Raw genomic sequence first — 19,963 nt, forward strand, 5'->3', positions numbered from 1 at the left:
CTGGCAATTTGGGATTTAGCCGATCAAATTGTATTCATATTGGCTTAAAAGGAAAAATGTAAAATGATGGTACAACACGACATAATTTTATGACGGCTGGGGCGTCGCCCGGTTAAACAAGGTCCCAGTTGTTTTCGCCAGAGAACCAGAAATGAGTTCTTATTTATAGCGAATCCGTTGCCCATTGTTTATGAAAACATTTTCTCACATAATAAAAATTATGTGAGAAAGATGCTAATAACAGACACTATAAAACACAACATCCGACTGAAATAGAAGGAAAATTGAAGCCAGTGCTGGGTCTGAGTTACGGAGTTATGTGATTAAGAAAAAAGGAAGAAATCAAAAGAAGACGAAATATATTTATTAAAAGACATTTGGCGATGGCAGAAGCGTCCTACGGAGTTGCTTTAGCGTTGACCAAAAAACCAAAGTTATTCTCTGATTGAAGAAATTGTTAACCCTTGGCTCCAAATATTATAAGATGTCCTAGTGATAAAAATATCGAAAGGAAAGTTGACGAAATTTCTGTCAAAGCAAACAGTTACAAGGCGCACCGAAGAACTCTCATGATGTATCTGAGCAACTGAAAGACCTTGCCTCGGCTTGTACTTTTCTTGAGCAGCTTTGGACGTATCTGCTGGCATATGTGATGTAGCCCAGTTAAGCATTTTTATAAGAGGAATTGATAATTTTAAACGTTTTTGAAGAACTTATCGATCTTGAAACGCTTCAATGAAAAACAAGAGGATCAGACCTATTTGAGAAAGTGAAATCATGCCTAGAATATTTACAAGTAGATTCTAAAAAAATCAGTGTTTGCATTGATGGAGTGCCATCAATGTTAGGTAAAGCCACTGCAACTACAACTTTGCTTCTAAACTTTTTCTTCGTCCTTCACTAAAACACTGCATTATACATCAATAGTCACTGTGCGTAAAAACGTTAAATTTTCAGCATGTTATGTTACCGGTTGTGAAATGTGTGAATAACATTAGAGCAAGAGGATTCGGGGAATATTGTGAATGTTAGATTTGGAATATGGCGATCTCGTTCTTCATTATGAGGTGCGCTGGCGTTCTAGAGAACAGGTTCTGAGTAGATTTTGGATCATGAAAAATACTGTTCATCATTTTCTAGAAGAAAAACATGAGCTGTCTGAGGAAAGAGTTCTTTTATGAGATAACAACTGGCTGTTTGATTAAGGATTCTTAGTTGATGTCAACCATCTCAAACAATCTAAATTTGAAACAGCAGGGAAAGAACAAATTATTTCCTAGCTTAATAAAGGATACCAATGCGTTCAAGATGAAGTTAAAACGGTTAGAAAAAGGAACATTTGAACCAGTTTCCGTACTTAAAAGAGCAAAGTGAATGTGTTAAAGATAATGGCAATTTTACCAAATATATAGAAAACATCGGGTTATTTCGAGAGTCAGTTGAGAGTCGTTTTCGTGATTTTGCTAAAGAAAAGGATTGCATACTTGCATTTATAAATCCATTTTCACTTACTGAACAAAAAATTAAAATGTCTAGTAACATACAACTGGAACTTATCGACTTGAAAACAAATTCATTACTGAACATGAAATTTGATGAGCTTCCCTCAGTTCCAAACGCTTCCAACACGATTAATTTCTGGCAATCATTACCCTGTGAACATTTTCCAAAATTAAGAAAATTTGTCCAGAGTTTTATCTGTAGTTTCGGAACGATGTACAGATGTGAACAAGCATTTTCCGCCATGAAATTGATTAAAAATAAAATGACGTCGCGACTGACTGATTCAAATTTGAAGAACTGTCTGCTGCTCTCAGTAACTAATTTAACTCCAAACATCAATAGCTTGGCGAAATGAAAACAGACTCAAAAGGTCTCATTAAGGTAAGTAATGTTTATCTTGTGTTTATATTAAATCAACATATGTCTGTGTTAACATTTTTACAGGAAGTTTTTAAGGTTACAAGAGTTGTATGGCGTATCTGAACTCGTATGTGAAAAAAAAAAAAAAATTGGCGCATGGAACGTAAAAGGTTGGCCTCCCCCTGCTGTACAGTATTCAAAAATGTGTCCACACGCTCAACATTTGAACCATGTGTGAATCAACGATTCACACATGGTTCAAATGGTGCTTGCGATCACGAATTGCGAATACTCAACTGAAGCTAACGCCAACAATGCCTAAACCAAATATCCGCTTCTTATCCAGTAATAATGAATCTCAAATAAGTCATTAAGTTACGTACTACTTAGTTAAATAAACGTAAATCTTGTATTCCTAGAATATAATTAAATGAAGTATTTTATTAACTGTCGAAATGTTCAGTTTGCAGAACTCCATTCTTGAATTAGTATTTTTTAAATAAATTAAAAAATTTAGTTAATTTTTAATGTGATCTTGATATGCATACTGTATGCATATGACTTCTTTATAATTTTAGAAAATTTTATTACATATGAAGTGCGTGATCCTATGAGGAATTCTGACGTGATATGCAGCCTTCCAATGCCTAAAAGTTCCCACCTTTGGGCTAGAACAAGATCTGACCTTGTTTAGAGATCCGGGTATTATTAAACGTAAAAGGGAAGTAAAGTGAGATATCTCTGAAGAAAAATAAGACGAAAAAACTTTATTAAATAAAAGTTTCTGGTTTAATTTCTTGACCGTTTTTACATTCTTCAGTGTTGTTCATTTTCAATATTTCGCTGTCCCCGTTCAATAGAATTAAAATTAACTTTTTCGCCAATGTTTTTTTTCCCACCAGTTTTAAGCATCTCCCGTAGATTGTTTTAATTTTTTTTCCCGGTTTCTGACAAATTTATATACTAATGATTCCAAGCTAAAACCATATATAGACGCATTAATATGGGAGAGCAGCATAATATATTTTTAGCTTTGTGTATAAATTAAACATAAGCTTTTATTATCACGCTGGTCTCTTGCTGCCTTTTCAAACATTCAATGACAATTCTCAAATAAACAACGGAAATAAATAAAAAAAAAAAAAAAAAACAGATAGTCGAAAGAATGTCATTCGTTTTCTTATTCGCTGTTTTCCAACGGCACTTGTCAAAACAAGGTTAAACGACTAGGTCAACGACTGTCAAGCTATGTTCAAATCAAGCAGGTTAAGATTACGTACAAAACTGAATGATTTTTTTTCACTAAAACAACCTTAGTAAAGAAGTGTACTTTTACCCATTGCCAAGCAGCTGGTCTTCATAAAAGGATCAACCAGAGTGAATCGTGTATTTCTGACGTTAGTTTTTAAGATTTCGAGATGGCCTAACTTATGCATGAACTAAAAACCGAAATTCAAAGTAAAAAACCTCAGAAATAACTAGCTTCGTTTTTTTTTCGGCGATATTTTTTATTTGAGAATTTATTTTTTGTTTGTGAATATTAGAAAGAAACTACCTAGGGTTAATAAAATTATTCTGTTTGAATGAATGTTTTCCCTGTTCGTTCCATTTGGTAGTATTGACGACATACACGTTAGCTAACGCATTAAATGCTAATGGCGTAGTTTGTGAAAGCAGTTTTTCCTTTCTGCAAAATAGGCACATAAATCAAAAGTGACATCTACGATAAAGAACTATTGGGTGGGTATGTGAAATCAACCTCTTTTTTTTTTTTTTAGCCGTCATGGAAAACGGACACACGAGTTGGGCGCGTGCGCAGTCACACACATATACAGAGAGATTACATTTACCATGTATTATTTATCCCATTATACAGAGAAGGTACATTTAATACAGAACTGAATTTTCTAACTAATTCTACTATTTTCAGAACTGCACAGCACAATGGAGCTCAAAGGAAAAGTCGCCATTGTCACAGGGGGTGCTAACGGGATCGGAAGAGCGATATGCGAGGCTTTGGCCAGTCACGGTTGCAAGGTGAGCTCGTAAAACATGTTAGAGTTTTAGAAACTATAAAAGTAAATAAATATTTACAGGATATTTTTAAAGTTGATGTTTTAACAATAATGTTAAAATATATCTGAACTGCAACAGAAATTTAGTCTGACGTGAAAACAGTTACGATATTTGGCTGAAAGACTAAAGATTATTTTACTTATTCCCTGCTGACGATACTTGATGCATATTGTATAATAAAAAGATACCCTTGAAGCCGATAGAGCGGTCCTATCTCGTAATTTTCACCGCCTCTATGTCTCTTCTTTGGCCAGCTAGTGCACTTCTGCAAAAGTGGCAAGTTAGCCAATATGAGTATATAAAAGCCAAAATAAGATATTGTTAAATATAAGATTTACCAATTCCGACTTTAATTACTTCATAATTTATGATTATTGATTGAACTGTCTGCAGATCAATCTGATCTTATTATTAATGTGGGTTCTCCCTTTCTTCAACCCTTAAGACTGGTTGAACCTTCTTAAAAAGGGATTAAGTATGTATTTATAACTGTAAATTTGTGTGTGTGTGTTCGACTGCCGGTTTTGACTGTTCTGAGGGACGAAACACCCGAGTTTGAGTGAAATAAATCCTCTACCTCCGTATGAGACCGGCTAACTCATAGTTGAAAGAGATCAGATAAAGTTTCCTCACGTCATGGATGGGAATCGAACCCAGGTCTTTCCGACTAAAGGACTTCGTTTATACGGACTGAGCTACAGAGGTTCGTGCAGATCAATGATAATGGATTTCGGAAGACTCATTTCATAGAGGGAAATCCTCTAACCTCCACATGAGATCAGCTAACTCACTTTTAGCTGAAAAGCCTTAAGACAGTTCCTCTCGTCCTAGACTGGATTCCAATCCAGGTTTTTCTAACCGAAGGGCAAATGTCATCTGTGTGGCTCACTCGTGAGCTACACAGGTGATTTAACTATCCACATAATATCTATCACACCCCCCTTGAGCCCATTAACAGACATTGCACTCATAACTAAATCTGGCAACCAACTCCATTCATTCACCACTCTCCATGCGAAAAATCTAGTGTCCTTACACCCTTACTCAACGTTCAGGGATGAACTCTTGTTCAGCCACGTGCTTAAACATTTACCCCTGAGTTATTCCTGTAAATCCCTTTAAGTAACTGAAATGTTTCTAGCATATTCCCTCGTTTTCATCTATCAGTATATCCAATGGCCACTCACCACTTCAATTTCCTGCAATACAGTTCCATCAGTGTAGTACACCGCTTGTAATATTATTTCGTAACGCATAGCTTTACACTTTTCCACATTAAACTGACACCCATCTCTTGCACATACTGTCAGCATGTTTTAATCATCCAGCAAACTTTGCCACATTAGCAAATAACTGAATATTTCATTTCATGTTATTTCCTGTATCATTTATGTACAAATTAACCAGCAGTGGTCCAAGCACAAAGTACAGAGGCTTAAGGCACACCACTAGTTACCTGCTTGCCCCTGGATTCTGTTCCTAAATAGGTTTCGTATCTATCTATCAGCTCCCCCTCCCTGATTTCAATATCACAATTTCCATCCCCATGTATTCTAATTTGACAGAATTCCGTGTAATATTCTGTCAAATGCAAAGTCCTGTAATATCAGGGTTCAGTAATTTCCCATTTCCCAACCCAGCCATCACTCTTTTGCATAAAAAGTTGGTAAATTACCAAGGCATGGCCGATCTTTACAAAGCCATGCTTGCTCCTCACAGAGTATCATATTATTATCCACCCTTTCCTGGATTCTATTTGTAACTTTTCTAGTACTTTTAATACCACTGCTGAGATACTGATTGGTCATGGCGCTTGTTCCTTGCAATATTGTAAGAAAATGAACTTATGTTTTCATAATAAAGGCAATGCAAAAATTATTTGAACAACGTAAAAATTATCGAGTTTGAGAGTAAGGTTTCTGTAGTTTTGAAAACGTTCATCGAATGTCCGGTTAAAAATCTACTAATTTCATGTACCGCCAGGTGCAATCTGAAATGAGCGATCTCGTTTATGGAGAACTTCGTTTTTTGGTTGTTCGTATTATAGTGGCACACTGCTGAGGAATAATTAGGCCACTTTGGAAGGATTTCTTTATCTCTTTCTCGATGAATGAGTGTGCAGCAGCACCGTCATTCTGAGTATGGCCACAGATTAAGAATTTGGGATTTGTTTTTATCTTAAACGTTCGTACAGCGCATAAGGACACTGCAATAACATAGGGATTTTGCTCATAGCAATTATCTGAGTAAAACGTAATTATCATGTTAAAATTCTAACTTATCATCAATCGAAGTTTTTTTATTGAAATATTTTTCAAATATTTCAGTAAACATGAGCTTATTTCGTTTGCACAGCGGTGACCTTCACCTTCATGTCAGAAGAAACAATCTGCATTTTCACCTCAATTCGCAAATTGTAAGGTTGCAATAATTTATTTGTAGTAAAACATCGATAAATTTCCCTTAGGTTAAAGGTAAGACAGCTTGAAGATCGAATGACACCAAAACAAAATTCTTATCATGTTTTATTATCTACTTCTTTAGCTTTACGACTCGTCTTTTCCTGTTCATGTTTTTCGGTGCATTTTTATAAGCTTCGCACAGGTTGCATAAATCCTTTTAGAGGAAATACGTGAACATCATTGAAAATGTGAACGTACATCATGAGATTCGCACATTTTTTTTTCAGCTTGTGTTTGCTGATAATCTCTGTGTAAGTCAGCCAGACTTTTACCTCCATCTATGTATCTCTAGAGGTATGAGCATCTAGGTAGTGGCTCTCCATTCGGGGGTATAGTGTTAATATCCTGCCGTACTGAGTCTTTAATTTGTTGATCTAGTGTAAAATGTTTCGTATGCTTTCCTCTTCTCTCTGATTGAATAAAATCACCTTTCTGCAAAATAGTTCTAACAAAGTAGAATGCAATATTCAATTTTCTTTGTTTTTCTGTGCGCGTGTATCTGTATTTCGGTTGTATGGTTTCCATATTCCCAGCAATAAATGCACACTGTCGTTCTAAGTTGCCGAGCTTCCAGTAATTATCAAAAATGTCTTCTCTGATCGTTGTAAATTTGTTATAATAACACTCAAGTTTGCATATATGGACCTTTGTACATTTCTCTTGCTTGAATTACTTCTCCAGATTTTGACAAAGGTGTGTATTCTTTTCCCAAATTTCTGAGGCGCTTTGCAGTCTTTTTCCAACTCCAACTCTTTCTCTTCTTACCGCTTTTAACAAGCGACTCTTCAATATGAGCTGTGGGAGGGGATGGGGTATGATTTCCTGATATGAAATGGTCTTACGAATCCGAGGAAGACGCTTCATTCGTGAATGATAAGCAAAAATCAAGATCAGCAAACCGAATCATCACTCCTAATTGCCTGGTAGATCGTCCTCCTTATCACCAACGGGTTTAAATGCGTCACTAGACCTTAGTCGTCTGAAGATAAATGAAGTTTGTTCGTTATTATCCAACCTCCATGGTAGACTGCTGAATTCTTATTTCAAAAATTTACGTACCTATTACAGGAACACTGTCCAGAAATATGTCGCTTTTCTGCTTCCACTGAAGTTGTAAACGACGCAAGAAAAAAAAAAGCAAAAAAACGATTTATCTCAAGATGTGCCGCTTTTTCCTCAACAAAATTGCAACGTCACTAATCGACGATTGGGACACAACTGAGATGTGACACTGTTCTCGGCTCATTATAGAATATTATTTGAGTTAACGAAAGCGACATTAGCAAACTCATGCGGGAAGTATTTGGATTAAACTTGTGTAGCTTTTCTTGATTAAAGGCCTGTGTATTTAGAACACAATCCGCACCTAAAACAAAATTCGAAAAATTTCGATTTATCACTTTTCTTGCGGATAATCTCTGATATGTTAACATGAAACGAATATTAGAGCGGTTTCATACTAAATGAAAACCACAAGAAACACACTATTAATGATTTGTAGTAAGCATTTGCTATAAATAGGTAGTCGAGTGCCTCGAAGTAACAGTCGAGTTGAATGATAATTTATAAATAGTGTGGTCTGAGTAACTGCCAACGAGTGATCATAGTAGGAGAGCTAGTTATGGCCCAAGCAACTAATGCTACGAGGACAGCGCGTTGACTGCAAACAATGTATTTTCTGGCCAATCTGCATGTTTTCTGATGTGAAACACCTGCGTTTCCTGGAGGAAAAGCGTCCTCCACCTCCCTATGAGACTGGCTTCCTCACTTTCACTTAGCGTGATTAGTATTTCTAGTATGCTGTGACGAACAGAACACAGATAACATTGGACTGCTTTCACTTACGGCCGAAGCAACTATGGCTACGAGGTCAGTGTGTTATATCTGTTAATTGCGTGTCTTCTTCTGGCCAGTTTATCTGTTTTGATGGGAAAAATAAAACTCGAGTTTGTAGGAAGTAAAAACCTGTTACATCTTTATGAGACCAGCTAACTTACCCTCAGATGGAGGGGGAAAAAACATAAGTTGTTCGCATCCTACACGATATTCGAATCGAGGTCATTTTAACCAAAGGGTTTTGTCCATATCGCTCAGTTACGGAGTGGCAAGTTATAGTAAAAACGATTCTTTAAAACAAAACTGAACAATTGACAAAGAGGAAACGCCAAATAGCACTGAAAGGTAAAGTATGGTAGATCAAAGAAAATCGAGTCTGTTGAGGTTAGAACTCAGGTGAGATCTAACCTCAACAGATGAGGTGTTTACATACATTTTTAAATCGAATATGGAATTTTAATGGCAGTAATTAAAACTTAACTAGCCTAGTAGTACATAAAGTATATTAAATATTCTTATAAATTTATGTGGCTTCATCTTAGAAGGAAATCTTAAAGTACTAGGCTCAGTGGCCTGACACGAAAAAGCAACTTCGTTTTATAAAAACCTAATTAAGGTCACCAGAGGGCAGTTGTTCCTATCTGCATAGTTCTGCCAATCGCGAGTATTGTCAATTAGATTTGTTTGTTTCGCAGTCCAAAAACTTAGTTTCTGGACAAAAAAAAAACCTGATACATCAATAAAACACAAGTTAACTCGTCTTACTTGTAAATACCTTATAAAGTTGTCCTTAGCCTCATAAAGGAGATTCGAACCTAGGCGAAAACATAAACTTGAAAATATAATAGAAGCAGCATTAAAGTCAAAGTTAAGAGATTAAAGAAAACGCTAAACTTGATCGGAATTCTGTTTACTAAAGAATGACTATCTTGTGGCATCCTTCATAACTGATCTTTCATAGCTCATCAAAGTTGCAAATGCACAAATCAGCGAATTTTGTATAAAAATGTACAAAATAACGTTTAGTAATCTTATGTATATATTATTTTGATCATCATCATCACCTGAACCGATGTTTTTTCGAACTTTTCATAAATATTAAATAAACATTAAATGTTCATTTAGGTGTGTATAGCAGACGTGGATGTAGAGAAAGGTCAGCCCACTGCCGCCGAGATCAACGAAAAACAAGGAAAAGGAACTGCACTGTTCGTCAAATGCGATGTCACCTCTGACGAGGAATTCGAAGGTAAATGATGCTTCCGCTATTTAATTTTTTTTTTTGTTACTAAATAACAAATCAGTAAAATATCAAAGAAAAGCACAACATTCGGAAGGAGAAATGAAATGTATGGAATACAATAACTGAAAAACACTTCGTTTACGTCAAATCTTTTCAATAAAAATGGTTTACTTAACGAATTATTTTAGTAACAGGCTCTCGATAATAGCAGTCGATTAATTACGCATTATTAATTATTCATTTTTTTTTAATCTGAAGGCGTGTTCAAAGAAGTGATTGCAAAAATGGGTCGTATGGACATTCTTGCTAACAATGCTGGAATATATTCGGAAAACTGGGTAAAGGTGGTGGAGATTAATCGGAATATATTCGGAAAACTGGCAAAAGATGGTGGAGATTAATCTGGTGAGTATAACGCTAAATACTCGTATATGGCAGTTATGGGTGCTGTATATTAAGACAGGTCTGATCCGTTAATATTTAAATGTGCCTTTAACAGAGTCTCTTGCAAAATTACTTGAAAACTTCACGTATATAAATGCAGAGGATGCGAGTAGTCACAGATTTGTTGCTAGAGTAAGTAGCGATCAATCCTCACCTTGAAATCCCATGTGATCTTAATCATTTGACATGAATAGAGGAATTAAGAAACATCGAAGGAGGAATTTTCAGAAAACCAGCCTTGACAAAATGATAAGAGAAGAAATATCTGGAAAATTCATGTAAGCAATACTAAATCCGTAACACTCAGATTAATTAATCCGATAACACATCTGTTCACCAATAAAGCATATATAAAACCTACCTCCAATATATCAACTGTTAAATTATTTAAGAAACCATGGATTTCCTCTTCCTGAAAATCTTGACTCAGGCAGTATTTCCTCTACTAACTAACCGGTGTTCATATTTACACCTAACAAAATATTTTTTAGCTTTTTAAATCGTAGTTGGATAATTCAAAAATTCTTCCATAGAAGGTGTTTATGTTTAAGCTTAAGTTTAAGGATAAATGTCGTTTATATTCACAGTGGTAGCCCCTACCCAAGAAGAAAGTTTTATGCTCGACTAGAGGAGCTTTTTATAATCTTTTTACCCGACTTTCGCGGGTTATTCGGTCTCTGGAATGGGCAAGCCGTTTATTTTTTCTTGAAAACAAGAAAATCGAGAATAGACACTATTTCAGACATAATATATTACATTAGGGACCACTAGACTCTTTCCACCCGATGTCGTTTGAAATTAGTGGTAAGTCTGCAATGGTTAGACAGAGCTAAAACGGTATCGGGTGGAAAGAGTATATTGGTCCCTAATGTAATATATTATTGTTTGAAATTGTCTTACATGTTGCTTCTATCCATTATAGTCGATATAACAAAAGTTTAATTTTCATAAAACGTCTGAATCAATCTTCAAGTTCTCAAAGAAATTAGTTTACAAGAAAACGTCATGGAATTGTGCGGATCTGATAAGTCAACTATGATAGATAGAAGCAACGTGTAATTATTAACTAAATTGTTAACTAAAGATTGAAAAGCAGAATATGATTACAGATTTAACATACACATTACAAGAAGTTTGAATGATTAATTTACTACTACAATGAAAAATCTTGCTAGTATGTGCAAACTGATAAATTGAAAGAGGAAATATCATTTGAGAACCAATATTTACAAAATGACATCACACTGGAGGAGATGTTCCTATTCTTTAGTAATTCATAAGGTTAATTAATCGAATCATTTTGATCATCTGCAATGAAGCGTTGATCTTTGGAAGTACTTCCTGAATAGAAGTTTGCAAGGGTTGTTGGAATCAGCGTAGTTCATTGCTGAAATTGGAAACTCATAGTCATTAATTTTATAGACAAATCATGGAAAGGTAGTTAATTAGGATTAATATCCTTAAAAAGGTTGTTATTTGTAATTAAGTGATCCTTGATAAGGATCACTAAGTAAATATGATGCAGAGTTGTTTTCTTAAAGAGATCAATTGTGATAAACTATACGTTATGTGAGTTAAGTCACGAGGGAAATTGATCGTTTTGATTTATTTCGATGTCAGCAAAGTCACTGATGACTTTTTATGTAATAAACCTGCTAATTAAATTTAGTCAAACAGGTAGTGATGATTACTTTAATGATATGGGTAGGAAGTCTGCTGACGGCTTTATGAGAATTAGTAGTGCTTAGAGGAGAGTCTTTAAAGAACAGTCTCGTTAAGAACGAAGTATCCCAATGTTTAAGACAATGTCCCTTTTTTAATATATTCATAAATGAGTCAGGTCTTCTAATATCGTGGATGATGTGATGCTAAGTAGAGTAAAGAGTTCGAATGACCTCAGTTATACAGAGTTATCATAGTTGAAAAACTGAAAACAACGTGGGATTTATAATTTAATGTGGAACTAATTGCGATTTGTGAAACGAATACAATTGAATCGACAGGATTTAGAAACAATCAATGAATACAATGATCCTAAATTTAATTTCAGAATCACATTTAAGAATCACATTAAAAACTCAGAAAACTAAGTTTAATTAAAAGAAATTTCAGTAAGGTAGAAGGAAGTTATACCCTTATAATGGTTTTCAAACTTTTTCAGACTGAGGCACACTTGGCAATGAAAATTTCCGAGTACTTAATGCTGAACTCGTAATTAAGCGTACATTTATAGCATTGACAGTTGACACTACATTGATTACAGTATAGCCACGATACTTGATGACATAAGCATTGTCATATTGCTGGTGGTCGATTGGTGGCGCTTTGGTTGATTTTGCTACAAATGCGAAACTAACGTTTCATAAATATTCGGATAGCGAAATTTTTATACAAGTCGAATTCTATAAACAGAACAAAAATGCGCTGTAATTTGGACGAAAATATTTTTTTACGATCAAAATTTCTCAACTGTTTGAAAAACACTTTGTATGTCTCACTTCAGATCAATGCTGAAGTGAGCGTGCGAAGAGATTTCATCTAACAGGATCGGAAAGGGGATTTAAATAAAGTGTAAATAAAATGAAATTTGTCTATAGACAGAAAAAAAACTGGTTGCTTAGATTTATCATGCTTAACGAGGGAATAATAAAGCATTAGGAAAGAAGATCGAGTTAGATACAAAGAACTATAAAAAGTTCATTATTGAAAGTTATAGAAATAACGTAACTTTTTTAAAAAATGAAACTGTTATGAGTAGAAAGCAGATTAACTAAAAATAATTTATATATATGTTAAAAATACCAAGCTATTTTAAACCTGGTTTTACTCCATTTCCCAAGTAAGCAAACAGAAAAACAAGTCAAGTTTGCGCCTGCAAGTCTAGCTAACCCTGCACGTAGTGCAAGACCAAAGCAACTCATGGTAAAAAGTAGAATAAGCTCTGATCACTAATCTTAATATTTACCTTTAATGCAAAGCACAAGCTTATTATATAAAATAAGCAGATGCAATATTTTGGAACACGTGAGTACCATTGTGTTTTTTTTTTTTGTATAAATTTGTATAATACCAATTAAATATTTGTATTTATACATGTTGAGCAGCAGCAGAAGAAAAACTATCAGAATTAATATACAGAGGTCAACATTTAGGGAGAAACCAGCCTATAGGGATCAACGTAGAGATGTGAATTACGTATACTTCCACGCAATCTCACACACACAGTAATAAACTAATTAATTAGTATAAATACATTTTAGTAACAATAAAAAAAGTCCATTTTTGGTACAAACTGAACTACAACTACCTCTCTTATTATTTACAGAATGGCGTTGTACGTGGGACAAAGCTAGGCTTCCGATTCATGGGAAAGGACCAAGGTGGACATGGTGGAACTATTATAAATACTATTACCTGCTATGGAGGCTGTAACATATTCTGAAGTCATTAAAATCATCACTGCAGCATTGATATAATAAAACAAGATTCTATCAAATTCTGCAGGGAAATTTTAAACTTTCACTTGAAGAGCACTGGGTGTGTTATGGCGAAAATCGAGAAGCCGGTTAATCCGGAATTTAAGGGCAACAAAATGTTAAATTCCTCAGTTCTTAAACTGTACCGAGAATAGAATTTAAAGACACTTCTAATCTCAATTAAGTGAGAAAAAAAATCATTTCTTTGCGAATTTTCCTGTATTTTTTCAGTGTACTCTCCTATATCCTATCGCGACTTTTACCATTGTCTTCATCCTGTAACCCCCCCCCCCACCATCACCCACACACCGAGGGTACATGTCAGGGAATACATAAGACTGATTTGGAAGAAAACTGTAGATAAGAAGTTAGTACTACATGAAGAACTTACACCATTACTAACTACCTATTAACAATTTTGTTCCAAATCAGTCTGTTATCTGTCAAGACTCCAAAATCGGATCTTATTTCTGTCTTTTAAGATTTTTACTGTATCAATCTGTCCTACAAAATGGTTGAGGCTGTCTTGTTTTTGCTGGCTGCAAATTTCATTTTAGTAGAATGAGAAAAATTGTGTGTCCTATAATGAACATTCCATGAATTTAATAGGAAAGTGAAAGTTTGCAATGTTCTAATTTTATTTTTCAGGATTAGATCCATTTCCTCTGAGTACAGTCTATTGTGCAACAAAGTATGGAGTGGTTGGATTGACCCGCAGTTACGGAGTAAGTTTTTCGATATATATACGTTCTTCTGTATTTATTGATTCACGGGAACAAATACATTTGTTTTGATGTTTTGATTCAAACGCTACAGATCAATATCTCAGAATTGTAGCGTATATTTCATTAGGAAAATTATCCAAAATATAAAATACGAAGAATAATCATCTTAAAATTTATACAAGATAAGCTGAGGTGCCAAGTTTGCCAGAATATTTTTAATTCCTTAAGACAAGTTGTTTGCGCTATTTAATGAAAATATTTCTAACTTCTTAAAGCAATTCCCTGCGTATAAACTTTTAGAGTAATAATGTCAATGAACAATCGAAGAGTCATCGTAGATAAACTCTGTAATGATGATGATGGTCTTTGGTTGGAAAGACGTGGATTCGAATCAGTCTAGAACGCAAAAGAACGTCAGTTAGTCTTATACATACATGTGAGAAAAAAAAAATCAGGCTATCCAAATTGTAAAATGGCCTAAGCTAGAAGCAGAGCTGAAGATCTGGATAACAAAACCAACGTAATTTTTATGCCTATAATTATCATTTTTGAAGAGAGAAAATGGTCGAACACTATGCCTCTGACTTTGTTAGAAGAAATTCTTGGTGTTACAGATATATGAGGAGACATTGGTTTAACATGCGTGCTCGAATCAGAATAGTACTAAAATGCTAACAGGCAAAAATATCGCAAGCTTGCGATTGAAGAAGAATTCACGAGAATCTGTGAAAAACATGACAGAACTGAAAAGTCATTCATGAATATGGAATTAATAATTTGATAATATGAAGATGTGTACTGTTTCAAGAAAGTTCGGACAATAATAAAAATAAATTGTGATAGTAATAGTGGTTTTTTTTTTGGGGGGGGGGCATAGTATATCCCCCGAAATACTTAATTACTTAGGAATTTTGAGCTTTAAATGTAAATAAGATATTTTCGCTCTAAATTCGTATTCTAAAATCTGGTACGTTTTATACTGAAACGTTGGTCATTTGTAGCTTCCAGTGCTGCAACTCAAGCTACGAGTCAGACTGAAGAGATTGCGAATTGATAAAGCAGGTGCGTCGCATTATTCACGAAGGAGAAGGTATAACTGGAATATATTTTTCAAATATGCCAGCGTATTTTATCACGAAAATCTGAGTATGAGATGGACTGCAGCAAAGTTTAAGTCTCATCGACGTTTTGAGCCAAGAGCATTAGTGGTGTGTAGTACTACACTCCTCAAAACCTGAGTCCCTGTAAATTTCTTTTATGTACCCCATTATGAAAATGAGAACCGTAGCTCAGTCAGTATCGACTAAAGCCTGGTTGCAAAAGAGCTAGGTCCGAATTCTGTCTAAGACTCTAACAACTGTTTATAAAGGATTTTTTTTTTTTCATCTAAAGTTGGTTAGCTGGTCTCCTATGTATATGGAACATTTTCATCTCGCAAAACAAGTAAATCAATCAGAAGGATATGAAAAATTTATAGATCTACTACATTCATAACATTGTCTTCAGCCATAATTGCAGCCAACCATTCATCTTATGATAGAACTGCAGCTCAGAGTACGAGATTTTAAATGCTTCAAGAATTCGGACGGAAGCATAGGCAGTGCTAAAATTAATGCCAAAGAGAAAAACTAACACGAGAATAACGATAGATAATTAAGCCCATTACACTTTCATTTTCTAGGAACCAGTCATATATTCTTTTATATACTGTACTTAAATAAATGCAGATTATTTAACCAAAGTGTTCTTAATACGCACACTCTTAGCTATCATAGTTATGTCAAAGTTAACAGAAAATCAACACTCGAACAATTTTGCTTTATCTCATTGCAGTGTGATTTTTTCTTCGCCAAATCTGGTGTGTTAGTGTGCGGTGTTTGTCCAACGTTGGTAGAGACTGATTTGTTCTTCAACTACGCAAAGACGCAAGACAGTGAAGTTATTGCATCTTTAATAAAAGAATACACAATGATTCGGTATGCTTTTGAGTACTTGAACAATTTTAAAGTAATAATGTCCTAATTAGATCTACAGCTAGTATTCATTTGATGATGAGCTCCTTACTCTTAGTGAACATATTTCTAGAAGAAGCTTTTAAAACTTGTGGTACTAGAAGAAATAGTTTCGCTAAGAAGCAATGTGGATATGAAATTTAAACAAATGAAAATATTAATAACGAGATTAATTGTCACATTTCCTACAATTTAATTCTAACATTGCTCTTTATTACTTCTTTCAGTGCCAGTGATGTTGCCGAAGCCGTGCTGAAACTATTAAAGGATGGCAAAAATGGAGCCCTTCTGAAAGTGGCCAAGGACTGCGTCGAATATGTGTGAAAAAGCATTTTTTCTCTTGCTAATAATAAATGGTTGAAAATAAGAGAAGGATATTTATTATTTAAACTATTAAAAATAATGAAAGAAGATAAGTACGATAGAAAGAAAGATTTCGCCAACCTGTAATATTTCAGTGTCTGTAGGACAGGGGAAAACTATATGAATACGACACATTGTGTGTGGAACACGTGCATGAATTACTCCTCAAGTAAAAATTAGTTCACGAAGAATATTTATATTTCATTTAAATATGCTCATGTCTGTTGTTAGATAGCTTAGTTATATTCCGAGTCATGTGGGGAGGATGAGGAAATAGTATAAAATATCTTATGCTGGCCTAAGTGCACAATTTTTGTTATCAAATGAAGGTAATTTATGCAGTATTATACGCATCCGAAAGAGCTTCGATCACGTCCAATTTCAAACGCTGAAGTCTCTCATACTAAAATGAGCACTATTTAAAACTTTTCTATGATGAAAAATAGAATATGAAGACTAACTGCGGGCTTCTCCCATTAAATTGTTCAAAATGTATGAATATATATTAATGAATTCGATGCGAAATTTATGCTCTTGAGAAGAGCATAAATTATTGAGGAGTGTAGTTTTGCTGCCAAACTACACTCCTCAATAATAATGTATTTCTATCCTGATGTCTCAGATTCTATTGAAAAGAGTGCCTAATGTTACGAACTTGGGACTAACATTTTCCAGTATCCTAACAGAATTCCCAATTTAAAAATACAACCGACTAACTTATTGAAAATGACTAACCTGGAACTTTTGTTTTTGACGATGAGGGAAAAATTAGGGGGAGGGGAAGGTAGAAGAAACTTTTGGCGACGTGGGGCACTCAAGATACTTCTTTCAGGAGATGCGATTTGGTGTAGAATACACTCGACTACAATAAGATTCGAGAATATGTACGAGTATACATTGTCTGGACAAAAGTTAGAAACACTACATGAATGTTATAGTGACTTGCTGGACGTAAGTGTTTGCCAACCAGATTGACTGAGTGGTTAGCGTATCTGCTCTTTAACACTTTCATTGCCAAGCTGAAAATTGGAATTTCGTGTGGTGGCCAAATTTTTTTTTATATTTTTATTTAGTTAGCGGCGTCCACGCGATAACGCGTGATCGGCCGTTTGGTGATAACTCGCATCGTGCGATATCGCGTGATTGGCAATGACCATGTTAACCAACTGCCTTCGGGGTCGAATTCCGCCGTGGACGAATATTTTTGATTGTTTTTAAATGGGAGATGAATTTCATCGCCCGGTATCCCCCACATCGCCATATACATACAATTCATTAAAATAATTAAAAAAAAAGCTTTAGCTGAGAGACAAGAATAAACCTGGATTCAACCAGTTAATTTTCAAATCTACACATTAGCGAAGGGTGTTTTAATATTTCTCTCTGAGTTAAGTGGATAATTAAAAAATAGAATAACGATTACCATACCTGGTGCTTTGCATTTCCTGGGACATGAGCAAATATCGGCTGGTCTTGGTCTGATTAAGAACATCAAATCTATTTCTGGTAAGTATCAATCGATTAGTGTACAATAGGACAGTTCAACGGGCATTAAAGCTTCTGTTTTGTTTATCATTCCTTGTTCTCCACGCTAGGTAGCCGTTAGAGGTAAACGTCATTACCTTAGTTTTACAGATTTCCCATGAAACACTGGAGAGAAAGGAGGGGAGGAGAGGTAATACTGTCTATTATGCAGATAAGTTTCTTTATTGGCAGTAAATATTATTTTTGTCGAGTTTTTGAATGACTTAAAATATTAAGCTGTCCCTAACAATATTAGTTTCTCAATGTACGTATTTATGTGTGCGTTATAATTCACGGATGTGTTTGACACGAGTAAATAAACGGGGAAGGCCAAACTATCCGCTAATCAATTGTGTAGGGCTTGTAATTTTTGGAAGATATGTATGGACTTGCCAGTAATATTTCTATTTTTTTTTTAGATGATTAATTTTCTATAAAATTTAGTCAGTGCAATAACTACGTAGCACAGTCGAAAAGGCGATACGACGTGCACTCTTTGGTTAGGAAAGACCGAGGTCAGAATTTCGTCATGATTCTGGGAAACCTTAAGAAGGCTATCCGCAAAGATGAGTTAAATGGTTAAATACAGAATTTTCTCTTCCGAATTTCTGGTTTTCCTCCCACAACAAGCAAACCCAAATGTGTCATGCACCTTTCCGATCTCAAAAAGTTGTTTTAGATGTATGCATATTATTGCAACTGAAGTTTGAATTGATTATTAATGCTGATATGCACTGTTCTCCCCTCCTCTCATCGTAGAACTCAACTAATATATACTCCTGTGCCAAAACATCATGACCATCTACTTATCAGCGTGTTGAGCAGGCCTTCTTTAGTCGAGATAATCCATACAGCTTGGCATTGACTTTACTGAACCACAGAAAGTGTCCTCAGGTATTCTGGACCAACTAGACAAAACAACGTCTCAAAGGTCAGTGACCCAGCAAGACTTTGTCATCGACAGGCGGGTGCTTCCTTCCATGATTCTATAAATGTTCTATGGGATTCAAATTCAAAAGAAGCAGGAGGCCAGCGAAGTACAGAGAATGTTGAATATGCTGTACTAACCATTCTTGCACAATGCGAGCCTCATGACACTGATGTTGTCTTGCTGGAAGAGAATGACAAACATCTACTGGTCAGTATTATTAGTCGAGTTCCTTACAAAAAGTCTTACTGCAATACAGTCTCATGATCACAACATACTAATATTTTGGTTGTTTTGATTTTTCTTTTAAGACTTGCACATCCCCATACACAAATTAGCTGGATCTGATATGAAAATGAGCACAAACAGATAATAATCCTTTTATTTTGCTGGAAGAGTATGGTAATTGTAAGCTGTAGGTGATTTTCCCATTTTAGAATGAGAAGCAAAAGTTTTTAAACCTGCGTAGGGGACTCGTTAGTATTATGTGATAAACTCTTTAATGGTTTGAAAAGGAAAGTGGCAGCGCTTAAATATTAAGCATTTAATTTTATTTTCCACTTAATTCATTTCCTTATGCCGCAATGAACTGTACAACTAACAACGGAGTCAGTGGATTGACAAGCCGTCTCGGAGTAAATATTTCCGCGCATCACGATTTAATTATAGTGACTGATCAACCTATCAATAAACAGTCTGTAATTTATCTGAAAGTATATCCAAAAGTTCGCTAGTAGTAGTTTTTGAGCACCTTCGGGCAATTGGTCAGTAAGTCATGTCCTCATTTGAATCTAATCTTGTTTTTGCAGTGCGTACCATCAGATATTGTAAACGTCAAAGGAGTTCATTCATCGAACAGCTTCACACGAAAGAATTTTTCTGATACAAATTAGATCTTTTTTGTCATGAATAAAAGACAGTGGAAAGGGGTTTCTTTTCCTCGTTTGACTAATAGTGACTAATGGTTTGACTAATAGTAAAAGAAAAATGGGAAAGACCATAAAGAAACTA

The 19,963-nt window shown here is 35.0% G+C and overlaps 1 protein-coding gene across 1 annotated transcript in view; it reads left to right on the forward strand.

Moving 5' to 3' along the window:
- The first annotated feature begins 3,793 nt into the window (after window positions 1-3,793).
- LOC150096654 (15-hydroxyprostaglandin dehydrogenase [NAD(+)]-like) overlaps window positions 3,794-19,963 on the forward strand; it is a 37,158-nt gene continuing 20,988 nt past the window's right edge. Inside the window, exons 1-4 of the mRNA XM_090408672.1 lie at window positions 3,794-3,900; window positions 9,363-9,486; window positions 14,049-14,125; window positions 15,959-16,101. Of these exons, the coding sequence (XP_090264798.1) occupies window positions 3,808-3,900; window positions 9,363-9,486; window positions 14,049-14,125; window positions 15,959-16,101 (437 nt within the window). The 5' untranslated portion in view covers window positions 3,794-3,807. The remainder of the gene's footprint in view (window positions 3,901-9,362; window positions 9,487-14,048; window positions 14,126-15,958; window positions 16,102-19,963) is intronic.

Source organism: Typopeltis vanoorti, chromosome 18, assembly GCF_054136105.1.
Source record: "Typopeltis vanoorti isolate ZY-2024b chromosome 18, IOZ_Tvanoo_1.0, whole genome shotgun sequence".
In the NCBI taxonomy this organism is placed as follows: Eukaryota; Metazoa; Arthropoda; class Arachnida; order Uropygi; family Thelyphonidae; genus Typopeltis; species Typopeltis vanoorti.